This window comes from Melanaphis sacchari, unplaced genomic scaffold (genome assembly GCF_002803265.2).
Source record: "Melanaphis sacchari strain LSU unplaced genomic scaffold, SCAv2.0 Contig0_pilon_pilon, whole genome shotgun sequence".
NCBI lineage: Eukaryota > Metazoa > Arthropoda > Insecta > Hemiptera > Aphididae > Melanaphis > Melanaphis sacchari.
Window position 1 is genome coordinate 8,353,004 of NW_020270366.1, and position 25,107 is coordinate 8,378,110.

The following is a 25,107-nucleotide window of genomic DNA, read 5'->3' on the forward strand; positions in this document are numbered from 1 at the left end:
TCTTTATTTTGTCACATTTAACTACGTAGTTATTTTATACAAAGCTTTATCTATAAGATCGTTTATGTTCTATCGTCAACTGGGGTTAGAAAAAATAATATTATAACGTTGGGTTTAGTCGTTTAGATCATTTATGGTCTTCCTGTATAGAAGGAAAAAAATAATGAAAAATGGTAGACAACAATTGCTACGTAGTTTTATAGCATTTTTATAGTCAAAAAGTCAACGCAATGACTACTAAGTAGCTGAATGTAATAACGGCATAAATCCATTTAGACAAATTAATTCAAATATTAAATTTTAGTTAAAAATAATAATATTAATTTTAAATCAATATTTATAATAAAAGGAAATCGATTTTTCCAGATAACATAAACATACCGTTAGTTAAACTAGAAAGAACTAAAATAAAATAATAATATATAAAATCCTAAAGTTGAATAAATATACAATTTGAAAATTAATCATTGTATAAGAAAAAACTAAACTCAAGTTATGTTCCAAAGAACTTGAGGTTTAAACATATATATACGAGCACATATAGTAACTATTACAAGTAGATGCAGTATTATAAAAATTAGATAGGTACAATATTATTGTCACTTCAATACAAATTGATGTGTTTACTTTACAACAAATCTTTATAAAGCTAGGTTAAAAATAGTTTTTCGTTTTTATCGTCGATCATGAACCGTCCTATATGGTGTGATATATACGAAAGGCTCTCCTAGGTGAAAGTGCATTGTATTTATAAATTAACGATGAATATCAAAACCATCGTAAAAAATATTATAATAGTTAAATGTGCTATTATTGCAATCTGCAACATGTTTATATTACAACCTTCGCAGTTGTGTCATATAGCTGCATTTTGTTTGATTAAAAAAAAATGAATATTTACTAAAATATTATAACAAACAAGGTTACACTTACCCAACACCAAGTCTAAACTGCACACGTGTAAGATGGCAGAGAACAAAAAGTATTTGGGTTTCCAAGCCACCGGGTACATGCTCTTCATGGAGGCCACACCACAGATCGTCATAGAGTGAACGTACTCCGTGATAAATTGAGGATACCATTCTGCTGATGTGCATGAATCACCATTTTTGAAACGGTCGTCGCCTGTAAAAATAAAATATAAACACATTTAACAAATAACAATAAATGGACGTTCGTCGTTTTGAAAATTTTATATTTTAGATATAGATTTATTAATAAATAATAATTTCAGTTAAAACTGCTGTTATTGGGAAACGATAAAAAATATCGAAAGAACTTCTTACGATTTATAGCGTTTATATTTAATATTCTTTTAATATTGTTTTGGACAGGCGCATTACACGTAAAAAGTGCCAAAAGAAAATATTTCATAGCAAAAATAAACTTCTAACATCGGTTTCATTTATAGGTGTAAACATTTTTTTTTTTTTTTTTATCGTACATCATTAATCAGTCGCCGTCTTTCATTAAAAAAAAATTCTAACTAATTTTTAGTATTGTATTCGTGCACACACACACACACACACCCAAATACACACATACACACGCTTCCGCGCACACACGGGAAATGCGCTTTTCGGCCTTGAACTGCTATCGACAGCTAGTCAAGTAGGCGGAGGCAACCGTTCCACTTGGAACCGCACCAACCGCTGCGATCCGCCGGGCGTTCGGTTCACGAAAAACGTTGCGTCTACCTTTAGCGCGCACACATATATGCACCTGTGACTTATGTCTGCACCGTACTGCTTCTGTAATATAGGTGTCTCCGTGATAAAAATAACAAGATATGTCGACAAAAAGTCATTATCACGACTGATAAAAATGTTCTCGTGGGACTTGGCACGTGACGTCAGCCTCCGAAGACTACGAGATTGGTTTGTAGCTGACATACCTAATTACTTGGCCACGAATGCTTTGTACATGCTTGCAATAAGAGTTTTACGGTAACAATATTAGTGTACGTAGGTAGAATTATTACATATATTTATAATATTACACTTATACACTATATATCATATAAGTGGTAAACATATTCACATTTTCGTTTTTTTTTTTTTTGGAAAAGTCTGGCTGAGTCATCCTATTAACGCCGTTCGAGCCTATTAAAACTTAAGTGACATTTACCATATTTTGAAATATTGTATTACGTAGATATATAAATTATTAGATACTTGAACATTTTTAAAATCACTTCAACGGATCACCACGTATACAAATTGATTTCTTGAAAAATTAATAAGAAACGAAATTAATTATATTTTATATAGAGTACAGACCATTATTAAGATTGACCATAATATGCACTTCAGTTTTTAAATACTATAATATTACTCTCTTATATCTAAGCATGTAATTATTATTATTTGTACCTTTCTCTGATAAACTCCAATTCATAATTACAAATATAAATAATGTATAAAAATATTACTTCATAATATAATCTATTATTGTATCAAAATGTTTATTAAATTAAAGGACAGCTATTTATAAATACTGAAACCTAACTAAGTAAAATTCTATAAAAATAATTAGTCATATAAAATATTATCCAACTAAATTTAAAAAATAGGTTAAAATATTGCTATGTGTATAAATGTAAATCGAATCTCGTTATCTATTTACATGTAGTGGTTAAAATAAAACTAATCTCAAAATTTTAAAATAATTAATAAGCAGAAAATTTATTTATATATATATTTCTTGAATTTTACTTAAATAAGCACTGATTGTTTTAAAAATAACTACTTTTCATGTATAAATCTTTTAATTGTATCGATTGGATATAAGTTTATAACTATTTAATATTACAATAATTTTGGAAGATATATTAAACGATAAATAAGCTATATGTTTGTACATAATATTTTTTTTTATTTATAATCAATGAAAAAAAATATTCATAATTATTGTCTTTACTATTAAAATTAAATTTAAAAAGAAGAAAAGCATTTTAAATACTTTAATGAGACTTATGAATAGTATGATAAGAATCTGCGTAAAGGTTAAAATAATAAATTAATTTTATGTTAATAAACATAAATAATACTAATACATAGATAAAAAATAAAGAAATAATTTTAACATAAAATGTAATTTATTATATTCTTGTAAAAAAAAAAAAATCGTTCAATGTCATACCTTCCGAAAGTTCAAAGTTTTATAAAAAAGACGAAAATATTCTAGTGGTTATGAATCCAATGTGTTCAATATATTATAATAATTGTTCCCGTTACTAAACGCTTTTTAATAATTAATATTGTAGTAAATATTTTTAATTAAAAATGATTCAATCATGGAACACACAAAATGTAAACTACGCGGACTTCCGTGCCATTCAGCACTGTCAATTTCGGACTGTTAACCGTCTCGGTACAAGCAGGTACAGAGAATGTGCATGGGACCGTTCCCGCCATGTGAAATGCACTGACACTATCGAACGTGGAAACCATCGATTTACTAACGCTCACCGCTACTACTACTAGTACTTCACGATTGCGGCGATTTGTATCCATATTATTATTATACAAATGAGCCCCAAAACCTAATTACAGATTGAATGTTATTATCATATGGTACTTAATTTAGTAATTCAAAATATTAATTTCATAAAATAATTTTATAATAATTTATTATACAAACTCACACTTTATAACTACTACTATTTAAATGTGTTATAGTGCATAATATTATACTGTAATAACTAATATGTATTGAATGCAATAAATAATTTTCATTTGAAACGTGATTATGGTGTATATTAGAAATACACAATTAACTTCAACGAAATGATCAATAATACTTTTACAGTTTAATACGTTATATAAGTAAATAATTTGTTAGTGTTCAATTAATTATGAGAAAATAATATTTATTTAAATACTCATACTTATTCATATTTACATCCAATAATAATTTTTGTGAAAACAAATGCTCATAATTCTGCGAAAAAAAATTATAATAATAAAATACAAATAAAATGAATATTACTAATCGAATAACTATATATTAAATAGACGAAAAAGTTTAATTCAGTGATTTATTTTAATGATGTCAAATAATAAAATGTGAAAAAAAAAATAGTTTTGTATGGAACTATAAATAGTAACGTCTTTAAATATAATTATTAAAGAAACATGATTTTATAATGATTTATTTTAAAACTAGTGTTATTTTTTTTTTAGAGCTCGTGAAATTAAAATCAATCCGAAATAATAAAAAAACTAAATACACAAAAATTGTCGTGATAAATATTTTACTGAAAACCGGTATTCATAAAAATTCATATTTAATCACTCGACAAATTTTAAATAATAATCTATTAATAAATTTTAATTTCAAAAAAATTGTACTAAAATTGTATTTCTTACCAAATTTCTATTAATATATTCTATAAAAAACATTATTTTTTATTATTACCTAATGTAAATTTTACTAAGAACACCGGGACTTATATAAGATAAATGTATGTCATAAGTCAATAAGTCATAAGCCATAACACTCATAACCCTAGTTTTTAGTATTAAACTCTGAATATAGCATATTCTTAATAAATAATATAGTAAAACTTGGTAAAATTATGTGTACTTTATAACATATGTATACGTACTTTGTGTATAAATGAGTAATATTTTACTTAATAATAAAATACGTAAAAATCAGGAATTTTACAATTTATAATCCATTCTCTAATTGTTTATATTATTAATAGTCTATATTATTCATTCACGTTTTATGTGTTATGTAAACTCAGTTTATTTATCAAGTAAATTCCAACCATTAAAATTGAAAGTGTGGCGCATATTACATATTATACTATTTCGTTCTCTGCCGTGTCACAAAACACCGATTAATATTTAAATGTTGCGCAAATTACATATTGTTATTTTACATTTTGGTGCAAATATATGACTACATACTAATGTATCTATAGCCGTCTATAGGTGGCGCAAATTATTAAAAGTTACTTAAAATACCATCTTAAATATTTTAGGTTTTCCATCATGTTTAGTCTATTTAACGATATATTAGTATCTCTCCATATCACATACTTGAAAGTTGAATCACAATAAATTATTTAATTAAAATAGTCAGCAATAAAAAAAAATTACCTGGTTATATGATTTATAACTGGATTTTATTATTGTAAAACAATTTATTTTGTTTATGAAAATGTAATATGTGTTAATACAGTTAATACTAATTACTTATACCCATAATCCATTAAGTTTTATTACTAATATTATTTTTAAAACCAATCTTCAAGCATGTTACGTAATACGTAAATCAAAAATCATTATTTTTCAATATTCGGAATCCTGCAGTTTATGAAAATTATTACCTAAAATTTAAAAATAAAAGTATAAATATATAATTTACGTATAATACCAGCTAAAGGGATTAAAAGCTCAATCAAAATTCTAACTTACAAATAAAATAACCAATGACTTATTTAGTTATATTTTATATTTATACGAAAAGACGCGAGGTAGTTTATAAATTAACTTGCATAGTACAAGTATGCAGCATACAATTTTGAATTTCAATTCTGGAAATTACCGGTACTCTAAATTAAATATTGATTGCCGAAAAGTGTTTTAAAATGTATTAGTTTTGAATATTCTAATTTTATTCTTCATTAAATAAATGAAAAACTTGTTATATAAAATATACATTTTCTTAATATTTTCTTTTAATAAAATTATAAATAAACATAATATAAGAAAAATATTATTCTGACTTAACATATCAATAGTAATTCAATAATTGCCAAAAATAAATTACTGTTTTGAATATCATTGAGTATAAAAAATACAATAATGCAATTTTTAATTTTTGGTAAATTTTGATTAAAACATAGATTATAAATTAAAATAAATTTATACATTTTATCGCTTATAGTTAACTTTTATTTATCATTTATCTAAGTTTGGAATTTTATAAAATTACTCCATACATTTACATTTTAACATTGATTTAATTTTTTTTCTAATGGTGTTTTATTGTATTTTATAAATTAGTTATTATTTACTTTTTTCTACTGTACAATTGTCAATTAACATTGCTAATATCAAATTAAATATAAAATAACAGAAAATAAACTCTATTATATATTATAGCATGAGTCGATAATACATCATCGTATATTGTTTATATGTAAAACGACTAATACTATCAGAACTCTGCAGTCTAAACTACATAATGATTATAGTATATTATAGAAAGAGAGTATAAAAATATATAATAGGGGATTAAGCTTAATGTGTAATCATTGTTTATGATATTACAGTCCTCCAGTATGATTTTTTTACGACGAAAACTATCATAAAATTGTTCAACAACAGAAATAATAAAAGTGTTCATAAATATTTCTAACTCGAATCGGGCCCAACGACAGTTAATCTGTAAAAATATTAAACTATACATCGACGACACGATAGGGTAGAAAAGAATTGATCATCTAACATAACCAAAAATTAATATACGCACTATAAATAATCGAAATGATAAACATGACAAACAATAGCTAAAATCTTTTACCGTTTTACATTACGTGCACATAATATGATGAAAAAAATATTAAACCTTTATAAACACACCATATTAAATACCAGCAAACCATTTATAAGTTCTAACATACACAGAGAAAACGAAACAGCTAAAATCAGCAGTGCAGAAGTCTTAATAACAAACTTTTTCTTTCGTCCATCGAGATCGTTACCTGCAGTGGTTTTTTTTTTTGTACAGCTATCGGCGGTTATATATTTGTGGTTGAGTAAAATATAGGGTGACCATTCGCGTCGTTTGAAGTAGGGATTTTGCTCTTTTCAGCATTGTGTACCGTTTTACAGACAACATTTCAACGGAACAACAGAATGTTTTTGTTTTATCCCGTTATTTAAGTAAATCAGTGAAATTTTCTTCTAGTATTTTCATTTGAGTGTATAAATATTGCGATCTAAAATTGCTTTTCTTTTAGCCAACAAAAATATAATAGTTTATTGAACGAGAATAATAAAATATTTTAATCTTAGACTTGATAAATTTAAAATCACGAGTACAAGTATAATTTCACTTTTTATTTATCACTGTGTGATTACCATTTTATTTTACACATTTTGAAACGAATAACTAAATTTAAAATTCTCAAAGAAGGCGTGTTACAACTTGTAAGTTGTAATTCTAAACTCAAGTTTTTAAAATGTACAAAGACGTTACGGTATTCGTATAATTGAGTCGTAACTATGTAACAAACGTATTTTAGTGATACCGTTTCTTGTGGGGTAAATGTATGGAAGGGGGTTCGTAAGAGTGCCGTTCTTAAAACCAAAACCTCGGCTAACCTATACACGGTTTATTATAATCTATATTCGTGTTAATGTCTATATAGATTATAGAGGTAGGTACGTCTGGTCGTTGCAGCTGGTTACCGCTGGTCGAGTCTCCGTGTATACATATTATTATTATATAATATAGTAAACAACTATAGGAGACCGCGCGTGGGCAAGTGGGGCGGCGGTGGAGAATAAAATAACATCGCCAGCGCACGGGGCAGCTGCAGACGGGGTCTCGCCGACTGACTTACGACGGTAGACCGCCGTTTCTCAGCGGTGCGAGCGCGGTGGTGCGACGTTTCTCATTTCGTCGGAAATGTTACGGTGACCACTCGGGAAATGCACTCGGACGGGCGAGCGCGTCGCACCAACGGCAGCAGTGGTCGCGGAGGCTACGGCCACGGGGCAAGAATATTACACAGCATCCGGTAATGGCGGCGGTTGCGGCAGAACGGTGCGTGCAGGTGCAGCTATATAGCCGGCCGACGTCGTACTTGCGGTCGGCGATGTTTAGGCCACCGCCGCCGCCGCCGCCGCTTACTCTTCAATAGTGCATCTCAAGAGGTTCATCGGTCTGTTTATTGCGACTACACGAAGAACGGGCCTCCACGGTAAACCGCACACACGGCCGACATGGTTGCAGTCGTAACAGTCGTCGTCGTCGTCGTCGCCGTCTTGGCCGTCTTTAGTCGTCTTGGCCGTCGTCGGGACAATGCTGCGAAATGTCTCTCATTTGAATAAATACGGAATATAATATGTATACGCGCGCGCGCGTGTGTGTGTGTGTGTGTGTGTGTGTGTGCTTGTATAGAAACACTGGCGGCGATAAAGGGAACGGGTAGAGGGGTGAGATGACGACGACGAGATGGAGGCAAAAAAGCACTCCAACAACAGTAATGATGGGCGCAGTGACCGGCGGCCGTTGACGATACGACCGTTCAGTTGCTCGCGCGCACGCGCACACGTCCGAGAGTGTGTGTGTGTGTGTCGAGGGCCTCTGCGTGCGCGTTGACGAGACCTAACAGCAGAGCGATCGAGAGAAGGATTTGCTTATTTACCGTCTAGACACCTGTATAAACCAGACGCTCTCTCTCTCCTCTCCGCCCACCGCCACCCCGAACACCCTATCATCGGCGGTCATGTCGGCGACGACGGCGGCAGCAGCAGCAGCCCAAGCCGTATATACATACATGTGTGTATGTGTGTGCTGGGAATATGTGCGTATTTTTCTCGTTCCATCTCGTCGTTCTCTCTTTTTCTCCATCTATCTGAATATAATATAAATAATAAATATATATATATATATATATGTGTGTGTATCAGTATTAAATCTCTCGCTCCCTCTGCAGTATATACATGTATCGGTTTTGTGTGAATAGAAATACCGCGCGAGTTCGTGTGTTTTCCGATGCGATAGGCCACACGACTGAAAGCACTCCTAAATATGGTAACGATAAACGCCGTCATCGAAGATTGGCTGACAATTATGATTTTGGATTTTTTCGAGAGACTATACTGGTATCAAAATTTAGGTACGGTTTGACCAGGCTGTCTGTTTATGTGCATCGTCCGCATCATAGGATTTACAATTCAAACACTGTAGTAATTAATATGTGCGTGCACATAGATTTCCTCCTTGGTCTTTTTCATACGGTTTTCCGTCCATATTTAACATCCTCCATCATTGACTCTTCTTAGATACATAAAATATATTATATAAACAATGCGGAGTATTATTGGTCGTTCTTTTTTTAGCACTTATATTTAAACTGGGACTGCTGACTCATATAATAATGTATAATACTATTTTTCAGTTAATTAAACGTCTTGAAAAAAAAAATTATTAATTTTCTCTTCAAGATATGCCAAACTTGTTCTTCAATATTTGCAGTTTAATTCACAAAAACTTGTTTTTTAATATCTTTTTAGTCTGAGTCATATTTATTTATAATATTAAGAATCATCAAATACACTGGTGGTGTATAATATTCAATTATTATTACAGTATCTATATGTATTACACCTACTTTTAAATATCGTTGTATAATATTATATACTATAGTTAATTAATATCGCCAGTTAATTTTTTTAACTCATTGTTAATTATTTAAGTTAACTTGATTAACTTTTGGGAGAATAATATAATACGTAATTTTAAACTGCTCGAGTAGTCTGGATATTAAATCAAAAAAATGTGAATTTTATTTTAAATTCTGAGAAAAATGTATGTTGTTGATTATTTTATATTTTGTTGTGTCTGTTCTGTCACCGTCGCTTTTAAAAGCTTTGAAAAAGTTTAAATATTTAATTTTTTAGTTGGTTTCTCGTAAAAAAATTGGATTTAGTTAGTAATTTAAGAAGTATTAAAAACTAAAAAAAATAAACAAATTCCCGACGGTTTTTTAAAATAATCGGAAAAACTAATAGAAATTACGAAAAACTAAGAATATATACACAACACGATTGAAATTCAGTTTGACAAAATTGAATATTTAATGAAAAAAAAATTAAATTATTTTGTTAAAAGTCAAAAAAATATTAATGGTAGAGACGTTTCATCCTTACGTTTATTACTATTTTTTATTTACAATTAAATTTTCAAAATGTTTAAACCATTTTCCTAAAAATCTATTTGCATCATATATGTTAAGTCTGTATTTATTTATAAGTAAATAGCAATGATAAATTATGTAAATTTATAATTATTTTCGATTTAATTCAATAAAATGTTATGATAGTTAACAAAAACTAGTATAATCTAACATAATATGATTATAATATTTAAAGACTTTCTTAATAGTAATATAAATAAATTATAAAAAAAAAGGTTATAATAAGTCTGTACTTAGAATAGTTTTTCATAAAGAATAATTAGTGATATGATATCATTTAATTCAAATTCAATACATCCAATACAATGACTTTCCAGGTTTTTTTAAACTTATATTTCGAAGCATTAGGTTTTATTATATGCATATTCCAGAATTGGAAAATTCAACAAGTTTGTAATAAAACGTAAGTGTTAAAGGGGTTAAAATGTATACACTATAAAGAGCGTTTAATATACTTCTCCAAAAAATGTATAACCTCTATAATTTATTATTTTGTTGGGAAATATTCACAAGTAGTATAGTAACAAGTATTTTCTCTTAGTAAACAAACATGGAAAAAAACAACTGACTTCAGATTGCTTTTTTTTTTACTAAGAGTTATTTATTATTAAAAATATTATGAAAAATATTAATTATTTAAACATTATTTAGAGGTGTTAAACTTTTATTTTTACTATTAAATATATTTGTTCGTAGTTATATTACTTATTATCTAGTTTAACTTATACAGGCAAATATAATTTTTTAATTATCTTTTTTATTTTCTCTTTAATCATACTATTGTCCAGGTTTTTATACTCGTGCACATACTTGTTGTGTATACTGTATATTTTTTAATTAGTTTATAGTCATAAGTCATAACTTAAGTCAATAAAGCTAACTAGAATAATCGTTATTATTAATTAAATTCACGTGGTCACGAAATATTTCATTAGTATTTTTATGACTTGAATTTAATGTGTACAACGTATATAAGATATACCAGATGTTATAAATCAAAAACCAAATATCTTTAACGAACTCTCAAGTAATAAATTTAAAAAAGTCTCTTAAGAATTTGTAGGTCAGTAAGGATAAAGCTAAACCATGGATTGCTACCGAATTTCAGGTAATAACCCGTTTGCTTGAAAATAATTTTATTTTTTCTATAATATATTTATAACCTGCCCAGATAAGCAAATATGTTAAATGATAATAACATAAAAAGAATTTTTAGAATGGAAAAATTTTGATAGAACTACCTATTTCAATTAGGTAATAATTGATTATTGAAATTAATGTAATTTTAATCATTTAGAAGATTGGTGATAAAATTTACGCTTTAAATTTATTGGAGGATTACCTGAAATTAAAAAGTACTGTTATTTTTTTATAAATGGGTTAAAATGGAAACATAATTTATTATGAAAATGTTTATAAAAATATTTAGCTTTATTATGTTCTGAAATTATTCTCAGATCTTAATAAAGTGTATAATTATAGAAAAAAAGTTAGATAATTATTTTAGGGTAATATTTTTTAAAGATTCAAGTTTTATTAACATACTTTTTTTAACACTTCCCTATAGTTAAAGACCATAATTACATAAATATTTTGTAAATCAAAATTTTAATCTTGCGATTTGTATGTATTTCTTTTTAAATATGAAGTTAACATGTAAAGCCTAGTGTTCAATTGGAATTCCTTTGTTTTTTATGTATTAAAGTAATACATTTTACAATCATTTTTTTTTTTTTTTTTGAAATTTCTATTAACTTTAATTAGATAATACTTTATTACTTGATATCTTTTAATAATATTTTTTAACCATTTATTTTTCTAATATCATTTTGATTTATACAGACATAAGACGTTAATTGTTATCAGTGAACATTTCAGTGATAGTACTTAAACAATATAAGTCTCACTTAAATCCTCCAGACAAAACTGTTTTGGTTGAAAAATAATTAAGCTTTAGATATTTTATATTTAACTTAAAATTTAAAAATATTTCATCAAATCATAATCATTTCATATACCTGTACTTATGATGCAAACATTCTCTGAAAATCCCATACACTAATTGTTTATTCAAGGAACTTGCAGCCAACCTATCACTAACTTGTATTATATATAATATAATAGTCAGTCTAAGAATAATATTTTGGTAATATTTATAGTATATTTATGCATTATTTCTCATTAGTGCATTTATTTTAATCATGATTTCTTAAAACACATATAATAAGAACTAATATCTAATACGATTTAAAATTTATAAAATTTCTTAATTTAAATAATTTATGCTATTGATAATAAATAAATATATAAGTTTATAATACAAATGTTTTTACTTTATTATAAATAGTTATTTGGAATTCAGAATATAATAAATATATTATATTATAATAAAATTGTTTATATTGAATATTTAAATCATAATTAAATATTTTAAAATTCAATATTGCATTAATTAAACTTACTTTTAGTTACCTATGAAAAAATATATAAATTTAATCAAAAAAATTATGACATAAAATTTGAATGCTAAGTTATCTGCAATACAAATAAAATTTTATATCTTAACTTTTTAACTACAATTATATTATATCAGACTCATACCAACAAATAATGAATTATTCAGATTCTTAATATTTTTATCGCATCAAAATTTCAATTTAACACTTCTTAAGTAATATGTAAAAATGCTAAATAGACACTCATCAATCAATGAAAAAACAGAACTTTAATTTGCTAATTTAAGTGTAGTGACCCGTTATGGATTATTAATTAAGAACTATATTTAATTTATCTAAAGTAATTATGTTATGATTATTTTTTGTAATGTATAATGATTGGTAAGTCTCAATAATTGTGAAGGTCAGCGATCTCGCACTTTCTGACATCAAATCTCTGAATATTGATTTATTCTATAACAATGTAACCCTGTCAACACGTGGATACTATCTCTTTGAGTGTAAGGCGTAGAAGGTCGTTGACATAATATACTGGGTAAACTGATATCTTGAAAAGCATTAACGTTTAAGAATGTATTTAGTATATTATTTGAAGTAATTACAATATAATATTTTTTGAAAAAGAAATTTATTTCTTAATACCTTTTGTCACTGTTATTTTTAAGTTTAAATTTTTTTTTAATGACAATGTAGATTTTTAATTTGATATTTCTAAGCAGAATAATTTTCTAAAATATTTATGCATGAAAATTGAATCTTTGTCCTAATTAAAATGGCCAGAGAGAAGTTATAAAGGAATACTATATAATTTTGATCTAAGCTTCGCTCGCCTAAACTTTAAATACTTATTTTAAATTTTATTTATCTATCTAAAAAAATATTCTACATGAAAAATATTATAGCTTTTCTGTATAAAAGCTTTTGTTTTAGGATTTTTGCTTATTCGAAAAAGTAAAAAAGCTTAAAATTATAACGATTTATAATATACGAAGTAAAAAATATGATTTTTTTTTTAAATGTCCTAAAATTATAGATAAAAAACATTAATAATTTTCATGATAATGATTAATAAATGTTTATTTTCAATAGTCAACCTGTATATTATTATACATCAATTATTTATTATTAATTATTATTAGTTATGGCCCATAATTATTATTATGATTTTTAATTATATATAGGTTGAGCAACATATGTAGCATATCTGCATATAAAGACATAAAATAAATATAAGTCTATTAATCAAAATAAGTACCTACATAAATTAACTGAGTACATAGCACTTAGCTATCCTGATAAAAACATTTAGATCCTATTTTATTTTTATTTTAGTATTTAGTTATGGTTTAGAACTTGTGATAAAAATAATTAAAATAAAATAGATTATTTTTCAATGTACCTATTTGATAAAATATAACCTAAAATGTTTATAGAAATAACGTTTATCCACTATACACAGCAAATTAACACTAGACGATGTAGTGCCTAAATACAATCCTGTCATTTGTTACATATGTATAATATTATAAGTATAATTTTTATTTGAAAAAAGGTGTTTTCATCGTAACAAAATACTTTTTAAGTGATTTATAAATTTAAGTATTTGAAAATATAATGGTTTTAAAAATGTTCAAATCTTAAAAATGTCTAAAACCAAAATTTGAATAAAAAAGGGGTGAGCATGCTATAATAAATAAATCACTAAAATAATACACTAATAGGTATGTATATTATATATAGGTATATTTTATTATTATTTGTAATATCTTGGTGGATAAAATCAACAAAAATTATAATTTAAGTACTTGTGTAGTTACTAGTGTCTAGTTATATGTTAAATTTATAGTAATTGTATAGTAAAATTTTTATTATAAATAAACACAATCTCAAATTAAATACAACATTTTATGACCTTAGACAAATATAAAAATCAGTATTTCGAATTATTTTGTAGTTTAATGTATTATTTAATATTTGAGGTATAGAGCATGAAAATAATGTAGGATCCCCTCAACAGTTTAGATTATTCTATAGTTTAAACTCTAACCGAATTAAAATTCTGCGTACCTACATTACTGTGTAGAATGTTAATTTTATAAATTAATAAACCAATAATTAAAATGACAAACAATTATTTACCTAAACTTTCAAATTTAATTCAATCAAAAATAATAATATAATGTTATTTAATAAATATAATTTTTTTTTTTCAATCCATGCCTGATAATAAGACAATAACTAACATATAGTTAATATAGTTGATAGCAAAAATGTATTTAGAATTATAATTTTCTAATAAAATGTTAGAGTTTAATAAAAGCACCTACTATGGATAATATGTATAATTATTAGTTATTTTAAATCTTATATTAATTAATAATTATTTAATTCATTTACTAGATAAATATAAAGTACATATCAACACTTAAAGTTTATCCTTATAAATATAATTTACTTTAATGTATAATACTATAAAAGTAAAATACGTTATAGATTAAAATTTACTAGCATTTATCAATTCAAATCTCAGTTATGCATAATTGTACATATGACCATAGTTATATTATACTAGGTTAAGTTGAATGTCAATTATACTTTATCAATTTTAATAATTCTCAAAATATATTTTATTTTGATTAAGTATGAGCTAATAAATATTTGTATACTCGTCCTATATTAGATAATAAATAGTAATTCAAAGTTAATAATTTTGAAAAAAAATTAAGTGAGTGAACGATTATTTATTTATTTTTTTTTTTTTTAATTGAATCAAATATTAGAAATATTATAAACGAATTACTAAATTAATTAGCATATATATTCTAATTAAAATAAATATCAGGTATTTTATACTTTTTATAAACACTCAATCTTAAATTCTTAAGTAATCATAATTCATTATTTCCTATTTAATATATATCATTTATATAAATATTATAAAATGTTATTTAATTTTGAATTGTTAACATTAATTATTGACTATAAACACAATACGATATGACTATAAACCTAATACGATATAAGATAAATTAATTTAAATAACAAATCCTAATAAGTTCTAAAAATTCAAAATTATATATTTGAATAGAAAAAAAAAGATTTATTGAAGTTTTATACTTTATATTTTATTATTTATAAATTAACACACATTCCTTAGGAACTATTACACTAAATTTTAATTTATACACTAAGAATTAACTATGGTGCAACATTTTGTACTATACGTTTAAAAATAAAACTTCAATGAACAAAATATAATTACTTTATGTATGAAGTAATGAGTAAATAAAATCAGTCCTTAACTTGAAGTCTACATTAGACAATATAGGTATCAATATATTAGATCCCCATATGCAAAAATATTTTTAATTTCCTTAATATCTATTAATATAAAAATACTATGAATAAATAAAACTTAAAAAAGTAAAATCCTAACCACATTTTGATTTGGATTCAAATTTGGTACCTATCTATATTTTCTTAACATAATACATAAAAATATTATTATATAATATATATATATACATAATAATAACATTCAGTATTATATAAATTAAAATATATGTATACCTAATATTAAATAATAAGCTCTTAAACGATATCGTTTATATTAATAATGAAAAGAAAAAAAACTTACTAAATACAACAAAAATAAAAGACCTAAGTGAGAGAGATCACCATAACTTGAATAACTGTTAACAAAAGACATAGCTCTCTTTAAAGAGTCATCTTCTAAATAATTTATTTTCACTGGAGCTAGGTATTAAGGGTCTCGCGAACGAGTTATTCTTGGAATGCAAAGACCTATTCTGAATAATAAGCAAGGTGAATCAATCACGCCAGAAACTTAACCGTTAAAAAATGTAATATCGTACATATCTATCCTTTTTCTCGAGTAGATATATTAAGTACCACTAGACAGGTTGATAGTCACGAGGTTCATGATTAATGTCCATAAATCAGGAAACCATTTTCAAAAAAATGATGCTGAATAGTTTAATTTGAGTTATGTCACATTTAGTTCTTTGAGACCATACCACAAACCTATAATCTACAGTTAATTTAACTAGAGAAGTGTTTAATATCAACAGACATCTTCCAAACATAATTGACCCTATATGTCGTCTAATAAATTCTTAAGTGTACTATCCAGCCAATATGTGGTGCAAAAGATTATCTTGGAATAAAAATTAAACCTATATCCTTAACTTGGTTTATTCGATATAATATCACGTTATCAGTGGAATAGTCATAATGATAAATAAAGAATGGATGAGCTTCTCAAAAAGGACATAACTTTACATTTATAGATTTCCAGCTTAAAGCCAATTGTATTATATCAATGTACAAATTTATTCAATGATTCTTATAATAAAATATCATCATTTTCAGATTAAACGCAATGAAATAATTTTACATCATTAAATTATACAATCTATTTATCTAAAAATTGAAAATTTTATTTCAAATGAAACTTATGAATTTTTTAATAGATTTAATTTTGATATTAGTTCCTTTCATAAAAATTCTTCTACAAATTTAATCAAAAGGCTTAGAAGTTATAAAGAAACTAAATATTGTAAATTTTGTTACGGAAAGAGGTTTAAAACTTATTAAAAACTTCAACGATGTGTTAACAAAAACAATTAGAACTACAAGTAATCAGTACATATCGATAACTATTATTCAGATTACAAAAAGAAAAAAACAATAATTTGAAAAACCATTTTAAATTTATAAATAAGATTGTTCAAATTTTTATAAATAGTTAATAATAATTTGTTTGATATATTTTGAAGTATAAAAGTATTAAATATGTAAATTGTATTAAAATATATTTTTATTTAGTTAATACGAAGTACAGTTAACTATTTAATTTGAGAAAAAAATTTAAAATATTGTACTTTATTAAAAAATAAAGTAAAACAATAAATAATATAATTATTTATACTGTAAGTACTTTAATTATATCAATTACGTTCTATAATTTAAGTTCTATGTGTCTTTTTACTAAGCATCATATTTCTTTAGTTAAGTTAAAAAACAACAAAAATACACTTGTTCGTTATTTTTCTACTCCCCCCCCCCCAGTGTCACGAAAAGATAGTGAGTAGTCATAACCAAAATTAACCAAAAGTATTTTCTTACAATAATAAAAAAAGTTCATAGACAATGTAAACTTTAGTCTTTGATCAATGCTTCGCATTATTATAACATAATGATTAATCTTTGATAAATTGCAAAATAGAGAATAATGACAAGAAAAAATTATTTACCAAAACATGTATATGTGTCACATTCAGAAAGCTGGCATGATTAATGAAGTAATAAGTATTTGAATTGCTAAATCAGAGACAACACAAAGCTGATTACAAAATAATAAAATATCAACAAACTTTTCTTGAAAGCATTAAGAGAAAGAAAATTGTACATAAAAACATGTTACGAAATCAAAACATATGCTAAGACAAAATTAAAGATCAACCAAGCTTAAACAAAATTAAGATTTAGGTACATAATTTTCAGTACAATTTGGATGAGTTGAATATGACGGAGCTAATTAGTCAGTGTATTTTACATACAATATTCGATTTGTGTTTTAGTAACTATTAATTATTAAGTATTAAGTAGTAAATATTAAATATCTAACGATTACCAGATTGCATCCAATAAAAATTTAAAAGATATCATAAAAAATTACAAGTCATATGATTCGCATGTTTTTTTTCGGCGTATGTAGAATTTAATACCTACTTTTCCTTTTAGGTGAAGATCTTAGTTAATATTAGGGGAGATAAAACATTATTCGTAAACATTAAGAGCTCATAGCTCATGTGTATAAATAAATTCACCATGCCCACTAACAAATTCATCAATACAAATATAATCAACAGAAACATCACACACTGACCTACTAATTTATTACAAATATAAAACAACATTTATTTAATTATAAGTATTAATAATATTTAAAGTATTATTTATTATGAAGTAAAATTAAAACAATACTGTAATTGCTTTAAGATAATACTTGTTTTAGATTCTGAGCAGAGTATTGAATATATTGATTTTGACATTATGTGTATGGTTTTTAAAAAATGTGGATGATTTAGTTGATCCAAAGTATTTAGATTAATAAATTATTTATAGATCAGTGATCTTCAAACTATGGATCATGATCCAACTTTGGGTCGCATAAGCTTTAAGATTGGGTCACAATAAATCACTGTTTAAAATTTAAAAATTCCATATTTATATATATATTATGTATGTTAGATATGGGCGGTATGGCACAAAAATATTAAATATTACCCATTAAGAATTAAGCAATAGACATTAAGCAATTTTAACTTTTTTTTGGCTTATAAAGCTGACATGAGTCGCAAAAAATGTATGGTAAGAACAATTAGGTCGCAAATCAAAAAGTTTTAAAACCACTGATATAGATAATATCTGTCTATTGATACCGCATTAACATATTATTCACACTATTTTATGATAAAGTGGTATTTGCTCAAAAGTTAATAACAATAATATAATACGGTATAAATATTTATTGTTAAAATAACTGAATACTAATAATATAATAAATGCAATAATTTAGGGAAAAATATATAAACCTATTGTAATACTAAAAGTAAAATAAATAGCTTTAATAGGTATAACAAAAAACATATCATGAAATATACTTAGTAATATGGCCGGACAAACCGTCTCCGCTCAGAATTTTTTTAAATTTATTATGATATACCATTAAATTCTAATTTAACACATCCATAATAGTGACCCGCTGGACACCTAATATACAGTAGAAGAGTACCCAATTTACTATCTTTTTTTTAGTTTAAAAAGTTATTATTTTATCAATAGACATTAGCAAACAGCCTATTCGAATTGCTTCGACAGTTTACTATTAATTTATGTCTGGTATTATAAATACTTTGTACTTGATAGGTATAGTTCTGATATAGTACCGATATTAAAGTTAAATACAAAATAGTATTCAATAATTAGTAATCACTAGGGTTCAAATTTTGTAACAAATGCTTTTGTATTGTTTTTGCTTTTTTTCGCTTTTTTCCCTATTTGCTTCTTTTTTCTTAATTTTTATCTATTTTTCTTAAAAATTTAATTTATTTATAAGTTATAGATTAAAAATACTATATTATTATTTCCAGAAATTATAAAACCGGTGAAAAAACCAGTAATAAATAGATAACTGATAAAATAACTATCGTTATTGTGCCGAAATTGTATAGTTTTAGAATTATCTGAATTATATCTGCGTATTTTTATAGCACATTCTAATACTTTAGTTGATCGGTAAATATCAATCAGTGAGGTATAGTGTTCTAAAATAATCTCTCTATAATCATTGTTAACACCCAATTGAATGAGTTTTAATGAAAATAACTTGACCAAATATATGGTCATAAATGCCGTTTTTAATGTTTAATTTAATGCGTAACTTAAATTTATTTTTTTAGAATTAAATTTAATAAATTCTTTTTTTTCTTTTTTTAGCCGCTTAAAATGTTTTTTTAAGGATTTATTTTGCTACAAAATCCGAGCCCTAGTAATCACTATTGATTTTGTATCACTTCTCCTCTGCCACAGATTTTCACTTACACTAGTATTTCAAGTAATTATATAACTATAATTAGCAAGCTAATATTGGAATGCATTTTATGGTCTTCTGAATGTATGTATAATTTTATTTTTTGATAATGCATTAATTGTAAATATACTTCAAAGCTTATTATGTTGCCTATCATTTCAGTAATTAAGAAAACTAAATAAATATTGACGTTATGGTTATATTGTATGATCAAATAATTTTTGTTTCTAATGAATAAATAAAGTACTTAAATTAAGAAGAACGAGAGGAGATGCAGTCCTTCTTTTTTTTAAAAGACATTTGTGCGTACCCTTTCAATTTATATCCTATCAATAAAAAATTTAAATATTAGATATCTACAACCATTTTTTTTTCACTTTTGCATCCCTTTGTTAATCTTTCTTCACTTCAAAAACTAATTAAATAATATATACTATACTATACTTGGAAATATTCTACATTTAATACATTAAAATTTGAAAAATCAGGTATCTTATAATCTCTAAAATAAAGAAGTTAGTAGGTCTTAAAAAATTGAAAATAATGTAAAAAGAATTATCCTGCATATTACTAGTAAAAACTAAATATTTAAAATTTATTTTAATTTTAATTTTTTGAAATAAGTACATGGTTATTAAAAATTTGTATAACACTTAAGAAAATTAATTACCTAGATAATTATATTCAAATTGAAATAGAAGTGTTACATTTTTCACATAATTTATGTAAGATTGATTAGATTTTTATAATAAAACAAAAAAAAAAAAAAATTGTATCATAACAATGTGAATACTATAAATTGTTTTTTTTTTATCATAAATCTAAACTTTTATGTTATAAATTTATACTCTTACTTGATCAAATATTTTATATTTTTTAACTAATTAAAAAAGAAGAAAGTATAATAGAATATTAGAATGATAGAAAATGTAGAATAAAAATAAAAGCTTTCTAGAAATTGAGGATTTTCTATAAAAGAAGTATATGAAGTTATATGTACATTGAATATTACATCTATATTTATATTATTTTTCATAAATTATATAAGTATGTTATTAATATAATTTTTATATTTTTAATATAAATGAATAACTATAAACAAAATTCACAAGTATACCACATACCCACAAAATAAATCAGCATAACCGTGTGTTTTCATTATATTTATCTAACTATTGTAAAGAACTTATTTAAAACTTATGTGAGTTGGTTTATTCATATTATAATTATCTTAACTAAAAACTTATCTAAAGGCTTTATCAAATTTTATAGATTTTAGATAATATAATTACATAAATCAATCTATACGTTTATACTGATCAAACAAATAATAATATTATGATAGCCCAGATAGCCTATATCAACAAAAAAATAAAATAATATGAGTAACTTAGAATACCTACAATATTTATATTACAGCTAAGTAAGAAAGTAACTATGTAAAGTGTATACCTACTTAATCTTATGATCGTATATACTACATATTTGTATAAACATATTATGATATGAATCTTAAATAATTATATTACGTATATATTTCATGAAATTAAAAAAAAAAATTTATCCACTCAGATAAATGTTAATAACAATTTTAAAAAAGTGTACCGTTTACCATTGTAACTATAAAACAATTATTAATGTTTAAATGTATGCACATACCTTTTATTTGTTTATTCATTAGATAAGATGTTCTATTTCAGATAATTTAGACAATATTTTTGAAAGACTTATTTTAAAGAAAAACAACAGATTTCGTTTAGCGTTTTATAATATGATATACAAATGATAATTTAGTTCAGGTCAATCAGTCTTTTATAGGTTCATAACTGAGTGAGGGGAAACAAGCTGACAATGGTAATGCGAGTTTTTTGTGTACATTAAAACCGGCTATATTTTATTTTATAAATTATATTAAATGCACTCTTCCCTTATAAGAAATATATTCCATCTTCCCCCTCTTAAGAATATTTCAGGGTGTTTTCTATGACTACTACATACTTTAAATTAATTATACTGAAACAGTTTAAAGTACCGTTCTACAAAAAAAATATATTATTTCAAGTATTTCAATATCTTGATCATCTTTTTAATTATTCTTTTTAAATTTATATCTATTCCGTTTACACACAGCAGAGATGGCATTCACGTTAAATCATACAATAATTAACTTATAGAATGAATTAGTATAAAAATAAATATAATATAGGTACCTCCTAAGTCAATTTAAACTAAAAAAAATAAAATGTCTTGAGACCATACAGTTTTAATTTTTAAAAACATTTTAAATTTTAAATTTATTGAAACATGATAATATTTTTTTATATTTTGATGTATATTGATGTGTATTTGATGATACACACTAAAATACTTGAATAAGTTACTTTACATTTGTTTCGATAAAATGTGTTATGTGACAAAAGGTTTACAGATTTAAAAATTAATTAGATAGATTATAATACTATAGTAGATAGTAGATAAAAATATAACTACATATTACATCCTAATTTTCTAAAAAATAAGTCATCCACTATATTAAAATACATTGGAACAAAACTTAATTTTTACTTTTTGAGAATCACAAAGGAGTTAGTGTAGGTTTTTTTAGTATAATAAAGCTGAAAAGTTTATTGTTTTTTGTTTGAACTCGCTAATTTCTAAGACTACCAGTCAGATATGCAATTTTCATTACATTTGATATCCCAACTCTTGAAAAAGGTTATAGGCTATTTAAAATCACTCTGCGGCCTTTGGGAGCCGAGCAAAAAGAAAAATCTCAAAAAGAACGTTAAGTGAAAACGGAGTTTAGCATAGGCGCAGGCGACGCAATGCGGTGGGTCGGGTGGGGACAAATGTCAGTCAACAATTAAATAAGTTTTAAAAAGACTTGTCAATAAGCTTGATAATTGATTACATGATTCTCATAAATAGTTAGTAGTTCTTACTGAAATCTTAAAAATATATAAACACAGTTACTTTAATAAACATTAAAATTTAAAATATTGACGAAATTAAATATTTAACCATATAAATAGCGACTTTAGTTATTTTGTTGTAATTTAAAAATATTACTAGTGTTTACTTGATACTTTTTCATTTATTATTAAATTTTACTAAACACAGTGACATTTCAAATATATATATACAAATATATATATATATATATATGAGGTATTATAATAATTGATAATGTAAAAATATTATGTTTTCGGCAAAAATTAATTTAATCTACATTCTAATAGTAGCACACTAATAGTATAGATACAGCAGAGCGGTTAACTACTTGTTTAGTACTTTTTTTTAATTTAACGGTTTATTAAAATGTAATGTATCAATCTAACCTATCTTTTTACAAGACTTTTAAAAATGTGTAAACCTACATTGAACTAACAAGTTACCAAATGTAATCCGATTATGGTATACAGATAATAGTGTAAAAATAAATAGATAGTTACACTTACTAGATTTTTTAAAACTATGAAAATTAAATGCTCGTTACATATAAAATAATATAAAAATAAATAAATTATATTTATATTTATAATTTTATCAATTAAATACTTCATAACATATTATAAAAGACAAAGAAGATTCAAAGAGACTTCAACGTCCGATCCATACAAAATATTATTTGAAAAATGTGAATATTATACTTATATCTATAAAGTTAAAAGTTAATAATAATTTTAAAAATATTCCTGAAATTTCCGCTTAATAGATTGAATCAAAACTGTTTTAATTTTTCATTCAACTATATGGTCCATTACCTTGAAATATTTTAAATAATGATTATTTTTCATAATATACCCCTTTTACTTAAAAAAAAGTCTAAATTGAGTTGAACCCTTTAAAAATCATTTCGGATAATCATTGCATGTGCTATATACTGCTAATAAAGTATCAAGGTCTTCTACAACATTGGGATAGTAAAAAAAAAAATAAAACGTTCATTGTTTTACCTATTTTTTCCGCATCTACACTAATAATATCCACCGCGTGCATAGTGCATACATTGTAAACAAGGTAAGCCAATGACCTTTATTATTGAAGTCTTAAACTATAATACAAAAAATAGTTCATGGCTTATACACAAACACACACATATATAAAGCAATAATCTTTTCAGTTGAATAATCTCTTAAGAATTTGTTGATATAATAGCCAATATGCACACATGAAATATTTATCAATATACATTTTGGAGCGAGTACAGTGATCGTACATTTTAGGTTTAAAATAATTTATTCGACTGGTTTTATATTATAGTTATCGAATAAAAAAAAAACTAAAATATTTTCTATTCATTGATTTAATATCAAAAAAAAATGTACATAGTTTTTTTCTGTTTTACAATTACCTATCCACCAAATTTGAATTTATCGTATTTTTTTCATTATTATTTAAAGATCAAAGACTAACTTGTTTTACTTCGAATTTTTTTATAATTCCTTTAAAACTAAGCACAGTAGGTATTACTCATATTAAATGTATTTTAATATGATCTTCACAAAACTATATATTTAGGTATATATAATGTTTATAGAACAAAATAAGGTTAAATTTGAATAACATCCAACTGTACATAATAATGTTTGTGTGGAAGTTAGACTTCTTTTGAACAAATTATTTGATAATATTCATAACTTCTATTACAATAAATTTACTCGAAATATAATTTAAAAAATATAAAATCTTTAATCATGTATTCTTATACTCTAAGTATTAAGTAGGTGAATTTAAATTAAAAAAGTATGATATAAAAGTAATTGAAATAGTTGAAATAAATTCCCAATAGTATGAATCAATCTTATAATAACCAAACAAAATATTTTTCTAAGATAGTAAACTATATTATAATATAATATTAATATAATAAAATTGTATTCTTTTATTCTAAAATCAATTTATAACTTTCTCATTTTTTTCAATCTATTTATTAAAATGTAACTATTGAAATCACAAGGTATTATAGTACCTATTATAGTGAGGGTGACTGATTCCTTCTCCCTCCTTCAAGATACGCCCGAAGTAACTGTGATGAATATGTTAAATTTTAATTCAAGGATAATAACTATTGACAAAAAAAAATA

At 24.8% G+C, this 25,107-nt stretch overlaps 1 protein-coding gene across 3 annotated transcripts in view; it reads right to left on the minus strand.

Annotated features, from left to right (window-relative positions):
• The window catches only part of LOC112598502 (follistatin-A), a 71,908-nt gene that overhangs the window by 45,112 nt on the left and 1,689 nt on the right, over nucleotides 1–25,107 (minus strand). Inside the window, exons 1-2 of one of the 3 annotated variants that reach the window (XM_025344990.1) lie at nucleotides 1,287–1,417; nucleotides 934–1,125 (exon numbers count right to left, since the gene is read on the minus strand). In XM_025344990.1, the coding sequence (XP_025200775.1) occupies nucleotides 934–1,125; nucleotides 1,287–1,374 (280 nt within the window). In that variant the 5' untranslated portion in view covers nucleotides 1,375–1,417. Of the gene's footprint in view, nucleotides 1–933; nucleotides 1,126–1,286; nucleotides 1,418–3,141; nucleotides 3,418–25,107 lie in introns of those variants that run through there. The other 2 variants (XM_025344999.1, XM_025345009.1) reach the window with 2 other exon arrangements.